This window comes from Otolemur garnettii, unplaced genomic scaffold (assembly GCF_000181295.1).
Source record: "Otolemur garnettii isolate 467f Iridium unplaced genomic scaffold, OtoGar3 scaffold00052, whole genome shotgun sequence".
NCBI classification, from domain to species: Eukaryota; Metazoa; Chordata; class Mammalia; order Primates; family Galagidae; genus Otolemur; species Otolemur garnettii.
Window position 1 is genome coordinate 3,360,449 of NW_003852447.1, and position 9,434 is coordinate 3,369,882.

General features: G+C 33.3%; 1 protein-coding gene across 1 annotated transcript in view; it reads left to right on the forward strand.

Moving 5' to 3' along the window:
* The window catches only part of RALGAPA1 (Ral GTPase activating protein catalytic alpha subunit 1), a 224,124-nt gene that overhangs the window by 206,333 nt on the left and 8,357 nt on the right, over positions 1–9,434 (forward strand). The window contains exon 39 of the mRNA XM_023514391.1: positions 5,662–5,786. Coding sequence (XP_023370159.1) covers positions 5,662–5,786 — 125 coding nt within the window. The remainder of the gene's footprint in view (positions 1–5,661; positions 5,787–9,434) is intronic.

Here is a 9,434-nt window from a genome sequence, read left to right on the forward strand (position 1 = left end):
AAAAAAAAAAAAAAAAAGTATAGTTTACTAGAATCATCCTGAGGAATGAGGCTAGGGCCTGGAAGCAAGAAGGTTAATCTGTGGCAGTCATTGAGGTTCATGATGTGGAAAACTCACCATAGCCAGTTTCAAGCTACTAGCTTCACAGACTCTGGGAATATTGAATAATTGGCTCTAATCTGCTCAACTAAAGTAGTGCTTTCCAAAAAAAAATTTTTTAAGTCAGGAGGCAAAATTTATAAGTAATTTCTACAACTGGAACTCTCCCTTTTCCCGTGTTCTTGGAATCTGCTACATAGAGAATGGAGATGAAATTCCCAAGTGCTAAAACTGTACGGAAGCCATAGTAATGTGAGTGTAGGCAAGTGCTTACTAAATTAGGAATTTAAGTATAGGCCTTAAATCCCCCAGACTACACCACTGAACACAGATATAAACACTTCATACTTGCCTTTACTTTAAAAGAAGCCAAGATTTTGTTCTTGCCTAGGAAATAAAACATTAAACCTCAAGAGGAAAAAATAAAGCAATAATACAAATCTTTGATATCTGTTTATAGTCATTTTCATTATTCCTTTTTGTAAAAATTATACTTTATATTCATCCTCACGTACACCATACACACACACAGATTTTCACTTCATTAAGATTGGTCACAAGTTACATTGAAGCTAATTGTTTATACACCTTACTGGGTGTGCCATGGAATCACAAACCTGAAAGTTTTGCCTTTTCTGACAGTAAAAGCAGTTCAGAATTACCAGAGTAAGAAAGTTATTGTGGAGAATGAAAAGTTGTTGCTTTTTAAATACCAAATCTATCTTTTATCCATTCTTCCTACATGTTAATAAAGTTAAAATCCTTGATACTATTTAACCTTCTGCAGTGTCTTTTTTGCATAAGAAGTCAGAGTTTCGTTTTATCAGAATAAGTCTAAAGTACCTCTGTATATACCATAAGTAAGAAATATTAGCAGTATTATCAAGGAGTTCTTACATATGGGGGTTCCTTTTTTTTTTTTTTTTGGATGAGGTAGAGTCTCACTCTGTTGCCCAGGCTAGAGTGCTGTGGCATTTTGTAGTTAACTGAAATCTCAAACTCTTGGGCTCAAGTGATCTTCTTGCCTCAGCCTCCAAGTACCTGGAATTATAGGCAAGCATCATGACACTCAGCTAATTTTTTTATTTTTAGTAGAGACAGGGTTGAGCTCTTACTCAGGCTGATCTCAAACTCCAAGGATCCTCTCACTTTGGCCTCCTAGAGTGCCAGCATTACAGGAGTGAACCACTGCACTCAACCAAGGTATGGTTAAACTGACAAAGAAATTGTCCTTTTAGAGATGAGCACCTGCTGTTTACAAAGACAAGAGCCAAAGGTCAAATAATCTATTTTCAGTACACATGTATGGGCACTTTTGTTACCCTGTATTTATTATATCCTTTCTCTTCAGCACCCCTATGAAGTGAACAGGAGCAGGTGATGGTATCACCATTTAACATGTAGATAAACTGTGGCACAGCGAATTCATGCATAATCTTTTCAGGACCAGGTTGAAATTGAATCCCACTTTACACCTGACCTTAAAGTTTAAAATCAAGAATAGTTATTTAAAATGTATAATAATATTGGCTGGGTGTGATAGCTCACACCTTTAGTCCCAGCAGTTTCGGAGGCCAAGGTGGAGGGTTGCTAGAGGCCAGGAGTTCGAGACCAGCCTGGTAGCAACCCCCCACCCCCACCCCAGTCTCTACAAAGAAATGTTTTTTTAAATAAGACAGGGCACACACCTGTAGTCCTAGCTACTCAGGAGTCTGAGGCAAGATCTCTTGAGCCCACGAGTTCAATGCTGCAATGAGCTATGTTTGTGCCACTGAACTCCAGCCTGGGAAACAGAGGGAGACCCTGTCTCTAAAACAATGACACCAAAAAAAAATACAATAATGTTAACTTAACATTAATGAAGTACAGATTAGATTTAAATGATTTCTTTGTTATAGAAAATGTGTTAGTATTTTTAGAATGGCAATATTCCTTCCCCTCTTTCTTGCTTTTGCAGAAAGTAGAAGGAAGGAGGATTAGTGGATAATTACATTGCTGTGATTGCAGCACCTGTGTGTTATTTCTTTAGATTGGCTAGTTCTGTATTAAAGATTCTTACCAGTTCAGAGTCTCCTTCATCAAATGGTTTTTATTAGCTAATTTTGGCTTGTTTTACATGTATAGTGAAAATGTTAATTCAACTTAGACTTGCATTTCAAATTTTTGTTGTATATTTTTTGATTAGTTTACCTTTACCTTTTTATTGTCCTACTCATTTCAGTTTTTTAATTTCAATGCCAAAGGCAAAACACACACAGTAGGAATATAGCTTAAGTTCTATTATTGCTGGCTATCAAGTTTGTGTATAGGTACTCATAATGTTAGTGCTTCAATGTATAGGTACTGATAACTCTTCCCTAAAGAGCTGCTTTTTAAGAAGCGTGTAAATAGGTACTCATAATGTTAGTGTTTCAATGTATAGGTACTGATAATTCTTCCCTAGAGAGCTGCTTTTTAAGAAGCGTGTAACCTTTCAAAGGAAATCTAGGAGTTAACTACTGTGGATTATGGTCACAATTACAATTGCTAACTATACTGTTTGGAACTTTATCATCTGAATCACCTGGTTGTGGACTCAGAACTATGGTTAATAATTAGAGTTCATTATACACATATCTCCTTTATATATGTTTCCTTGGTAAAAAAGGGAAAATATGTTAAGTCATATAATTTATTTTACTTGGCTGTTTCAAACTTGGAAAATTATAAAGAATATTTACCTAGTTAGAAGGTGGGTTTCCATAGACTATGATTATTTACCTAACAATGTTTTCTGAAGATAAGCCCCCCTAAAGGTAACTTCAAACATTAACCTACCCTAAATAAATGATGAATGCTGTAGTTTTTTGTTTAAAGTCAATCATTAAGGATTGTTTTCCTTCATTCTGCCACCTAGACTTGAACTTTTAAAAAATCATTTTAGTTCTAGGCAAGCAATTGGAGATAAAGAAAAAAATAATTTTAGAAAGCATTGTTTTTACTAATGAAGATGTACTATAATTTTATTAAATATATCATGTTATTATACAAAATGAATGTTATATCTGGATAATTTTAGCTTTGTACAGCTATAAGGGTTTCTTCAGAGTTTTATAAACCACCTTTTGTATAGGAAAGTAGAATTACCTTCTAAAATATGTTTTATCTAGAAAATTTTCTTTGGTGAATTTACTACATTGGAAATATCTTCCTTGCTTTTGAAATATTAACATTTGCTTTCTTTCTGCCTAATTTTTGTATAAACTCTAAATATTATAAGATAAAATAAAATATTTCATTTATAAGCCCTCTGAAAGTAGAACATTTTAAAAGCAGGTAGGTGTCTCCACCCTACTTTTCATGAAGCGTTTTACCCATTCAAGCAGACTTTTAAAAACAGCTTGTTTTGATAGCAGACTGTTCTCCTGTGGGCCTTCAGCCTTTGCTTCCTGGCAGCACCTTTGGTGCGAAAAGAGAGTGATCAATTGGGAGACTATCAGTGCCAGCATGCATAGAGTGATAAGTTAACACACCACTGGGAATTTCTAGGGCCCACCAAGATACTTCACTTCTAATGTGCTAACAAGCTCATTTTTCTACCTCTTGCCTCTTCAGTTATTTTTTTTCTCAGAAGAGCTTAGAAGTTGAGTGCATCAGGCATAATGAAAAGCTCTGTAGGAGGGAGAAGCAATAACCCCATTTTTCCCTTTTCAGCCAAATAGAAAATTAGTTTCTGGTAATACACAAAGGCCAGTATTTTTTGTACAAGGGGCACTGCTGTGAATCAAAGGACTCTATTAACTGCAGAAAATTCGGCAGCTGTGAATCTCCCCCAATGAAAAAAGTACTTTCCAACAAGTTGTGAGATATGTGGTATTATTTAGATTGAACCATCAGTTTCATCCCCTTCCATTTATAACCATATACCCTCTTTAAAAGTGTGCTATATTATTTTTCTGAGTTAAGACTCCGAAATGTCTATATTATGCTCCCATAAAATCCTCAACCCTGATCATCTTAATACAGCATCTTGTCCTGTTGCTACCCATTTCAGAATTAAAATTCTTTTGAGTTTACTGGTGTAAAGAATTGAAAATAATGAGTTGCCAGGAATTAGAATTCAGGCTTATTTCAATTTTTGATGCATAAGATAGATGGTAATACAGGAAGAGTGTACACAAGCCATTTAGAGGGCGTAAGTCACAAAGTCAAGTGCATAATGAATATAGTTTTACCTTTGACTCTCATGCTTTTTTTTCTTTGTAATAAACTTTTGTAAATATAATTGGCCTTGGTATCTCCATTAAATCATCATTTTAAATTATCCTTGTCTCAAATTTTTTTTGGTCTGTGTTACAGACTTGGTCTATAATTTCTAGAATTGTACAACTATATTAATTGAATTACAATTTTAAAATAAGAAGGAATTTTGAGGGAAATATATTAAAATATGTTCAGTGAAAAAAGAATAGGCAAATTTTTATTATCCTTATTTAAATATCTGTGTAAAGCCTGTCAACATAGCATACTGCGTACAGCAGGAAAACTTTTAAAAGTTGTAGAAGAAAGGTTAACTGATTTCTCAGTTCAGGAACTATACGACATGAAGTCAGCATGTGAGTTTTTCCTGATAATTGTATGTTGCTGCCTGCTGCTCTACATTTTGACAGCCATTTCCATAGTTGCTTTCGTGAACAACAGAAATATTCTCTCTCTTTCTCGCCCTCTCTGTGCTAACAGCACAATCAGGCCTGCTGAAACAGGAAGCCTGGAGTGGGTTGTTCAAAAGCAACAACACTTCAAGGTACTGGTTGCTTGTCAATAATATCAGAGAAGAAAATGTAGTGAAAGGAAAGTACAGTATTTTTCTGTCAGTGTCAGTGCCCTGTAGATGCTTTGTTAGACAGTATTTAGGAGTCCTGTGGACTCTTTGCAAATATTCCTGCTTGTTTCAGTGTTATAATTGACTAGGTAGTTTTTCCTGACATACAGATTCAGCTATGTATTTATCTTAACCGCATGGAGTTATTCAAGGATTACAGCAACAGTAGTCTTCCATTCAAAATGAGAACAATTGCTAAGAAAATGCAGGGATTTTAGAAAAAGAAGATATATAGGAATTTTTTACAATAAATCTTTACAAATGAAAAATACAGAATTTTGGAGGTAGTATTTTAAGCAGCATTATAATGTTTATTGTGTGGCTTTTGAGAGTAAATCTTCAGATGAAAGCTGATTAACAGGATAAGATGATAAGATGAGCCTAGGCTGACCTGATGGCAGTTGAATCCTTTCTCTAGTAAACTGTTAAACTTCCTTTATTTCAGCAGTTTGGTATTTTAATTGTTTTTTAATAAATACCTGTTTAAGCTGTCATGTATAATGGATTTCTGAAGAATAAACTTATGTTAAAAACTATACTTTTACAATTTAAAAAGCCATACTATTAATGATATGCAAAATAATTAGTTAAGAATTATATTGAGAAGTAATGACTTAGCATTTGTAGTAGTCCTTTTTATAAGATATTTTCTTTTCCAGTATAAGCTGCATTTAAATTGATCCTTAACTGAAGGGAATCAGCTATGAGGAGAGAGCACGATACCTGCAAACAATCGTCCAGCACCATTTGGAGCCAACAACCTTTGAAGACTTTGCAGCGCAGCTTTTTTCTCCAGCCCCCTACCATCATTTACCATCTGATGCCGGTAAGATTGAAAACACGTGTGAGTTATTTGTTACTGGAACTTAAAATGCAATACCCTTTTGTTCTAAAAAACTTCCTTGAATAAAATTCCAATCATTGAAATATGAATATTTTTATCACTATTTAATATTTGAATTTGGCCTATAAATTTGACTTATCCTTTTACCTAAATGCAGTTCCTTAGAAAGGCAGCAGTCTTCATAAAAGTACATGCACCACATTTTATCTGAACTAATGATTAGTGACTCTCAGATCTCATGAGGCCATTACAAAAGTATCTGCAAAAAAAACCCAAGTTGAGCATGCATTCTCAACTTTAGGGGATAGTATTTTATGGCCATGAGTAGTATTGCCTTATTATCTCTAATTTTACAAATAAAGCTAAAATACCTGGTCTACATTTAGAGGTGCTTGATAGTATAAATTATGTTACGATAATTAGAGATTGTAAGAGGGTACTGCATTTTTAACAATTAACTAATTTTGAAGAAATCAGTAAGAAAATAAATGACTCGTGGCCTTCCTATTCTGTAATATCTTGCACTCCTTATGATTGTTTCATTTATTTTATTTTCCCTCTTTAGATCATTAAATATCAGTTCTGTTTATCTGAAGGTAAGACAAAGTGTCAACCAAAACACCTTCTGTTCTTCTCCCATTTCCTGTTTTCAAAATTAGCAAGCTCTAAGCTTGTAACTCAAACAGTAATAAGCAAATTTAACACTTTCCTAGTTCATACTAAACATTTCAGAAATTATCACTAAATTTTTTCCAGAATTATATTGACTAACCCAGGTCTGCATGAAACTAACATGGTTTGGGGATAAAAATAACTAATAATAGACTCCCTTGGGTTGAAATTAGTTATACCTTGTTATATTGACCTTTTTTTGTTTGTTTGTTTGTTTCTCAGCATGAAAAAGTAGTACTACTGAACTGAAGTAGTTTGTCTTTGTATTTTGTAATGTGTTGCATTGTTATTGGATATCTTAACTCATCAGATGGTTATTCTCTGTGTGCCTTGCACTGTACTAGGCACCTAAAATACAAAAATGGCTATAGTAACTGTTAAAGGAAGCAGGAAAAGAGAACATAATATATTTGAAGTTCATCATAATAAACTTTCAGATTCTCTTTGTTAAATGAGTGTTCTTTATGTTAAATAAGTTTAGCACAGCACTCCTTTTCTAGTCTAATTTATTTGAAAAAAATTACTATAATACTCAATTGAAGTTTAGTTTTATGATGTTAAAGCTTCCATTCCTGTCATCATTAAATTGCCATTAGAAAAATAATTGTACCAAAATCTTTGATCCCATTCAATTAATATAAGAGACATAGCAAAGGGAAAATCACATTAGACCAGGTTGAATCTGGTCTAACCTTTTATCTTTGAAAAAGATAAAAGTCTTAATATTTACTTTAATGAATTGACACTATCTATATAATTACTCAGTTTGGCATTAAGAAAGTCAGTAAAAGAAAGATATTTAAAGTAAATTAGTGAATAGCAAAATAAGTAATTAAGTATAACTGATAATTTCATTATTTAGTAATAGAAAATATCGGGTAAAATATCAGACTATATTAAAATAGATATCAGTGATACTGTTGTGTATCATATGGCTAAGTCATAAATCTCACAACTGAAAAATATTGATAATAGAACCACATTTGGACTAACTTTTCCCCCTTACATTTATACAGGCTGCTTCATGTTGTAGTTGTTTACCAGCTGGAGTCCTTCATATTTGTCATCTTAATGTTCTCATATTTTGCATTTATCCCGTACATTCAGCCAGGTATATAATATGGGAAGTAAGTAGTAGTCTCGCTTACTGAAACATTAGGTAAAAGATACTGTAGCAACCAGGCGAAGGCTCTACTGGCTTCATTTTTACTGTATCTTACTAAATTCTTCTACTAGTTATTTAACATAGCACTTAACGATTATCTGAACATAATAGTATGCTACAAAGTTTTTTCAATTCCTTTTGCCTTTAGGAACCATTAGGTACTATAATTTTCAAAAACATGTTTTTACTTATAAATAACTTATACCACTATTACTGAATATATTTCTATTTAAGTTTTTTACAGACTTTAATATTTATGACAGAAGTTTTTATCAGACAGAATGGTTCTCAGTTCAACACAGTAAAAAAAAAAAAGAAACATGTAGTACTGTAGTACCAAAAACATTGTGGAATTTGAAGAATGATTTTTATTCTTCCAGTCATCTCAAATCTTGATTTTTTTTTTTGTCATAAGCCAACTCCATACATATAGAGCTTCCTTTAAAATCATAAGTCAAAGTGGGACAGAGAAGATATAAAATAAGCCACACAACAGCAGTTTAGACCCAATTTCTGGTTTGCAAAAATACCATAATAGTGTCATTTGCTTAGGTTCATTTTTATTTTTGTATACTGATAAAATTTGTTCATCCCATTGAGGAAATGGATTCATAATTGCAATTGAGAATCAACATTTGACATCCTGTGTATATAAAATAATATTAATTAATACTAATGTAATAATTTCAAATTAGGTTTAAAGAATGCATGGCATGATGCTGCGATTCATGCCTGTAATCCTAGCACTTTGGGAGACAGAGGCAGGAAGATTGCCTAAGGCCGGGAGTTCAAGATGAGCAGCTTAGCAAGACCCTGTCTCTACAAAAACTAGAAAAATTAGCTGGGTGTGATGGTACATGCCTGTAGCTATTTGGGAGGCTGAGGCAGAAGGCTTACTGGAACCCAGGAGTAGTTTGTGGTTTTAGTGAGCTAAGATAACACCACTGCACTCTAGCTCAGGCAGCAGAGTACGATGCTATCTCCAAAAAAAAAAAAAAAAGCCAGTATGATTATATTCTTTCTTACCAACCCTAAAACACAATTCTATTCAGTGAAATAGTATAAAAAAATACTATTTTTTTAAAGTTACTTAATTTGGTTCCTTACTTTTGGATTAACAGTAAGGTACAAACTTTTGATGACATTTCAGTCCTAGAAAGGATTTTTTCATATAACTTTCAGCATTATTTAGATAGATGTGAAAGATTTTGGTATATCATAGTTGTCCCATAAATTTTATAACCATATTTTCTCAAAATGTACTGTCTGTGGTAGTAGACTTAATACTTAAGGGAAATTATTTTTATCCCTAAGGTCATTGAGGGAAATATTGTGATGTCACACTTTGTTGATCTCCTATAACTACATTAAAATATTATTAGATTTTTCTTGTCTTTTATTTTTAAAAAGTTACAGGAAAAAAATCCCTTTATCTTTGTCAGGCATGTGTGTGGAAAATATCAAAAGTTTTACAGTGACTTATTTTCTTTATATTTACAAACACCTCCCCTCTAACCATAAACTTTACAATGGAATTACTCTCTTCGTGGCCAAATTACAGTGGTCATTCAAAATGTATACATTTTTCCCTAATGTTACATTGTCTTTATTTATTTTATAATAAATTCTAGAATGTCAACAAGAAACAGGATCCTATTTTGTTGAAAGTATATGGTAAATAATGGCTTGTCTGGCTTGGCGCCTATAGCTCAACCGGCTAAGGCGCCAGCCACGTACACCTAAGGTGGCGGGTTCGAATCCCCAGCCCGGACCCGCCAAACAATGACGGCTGC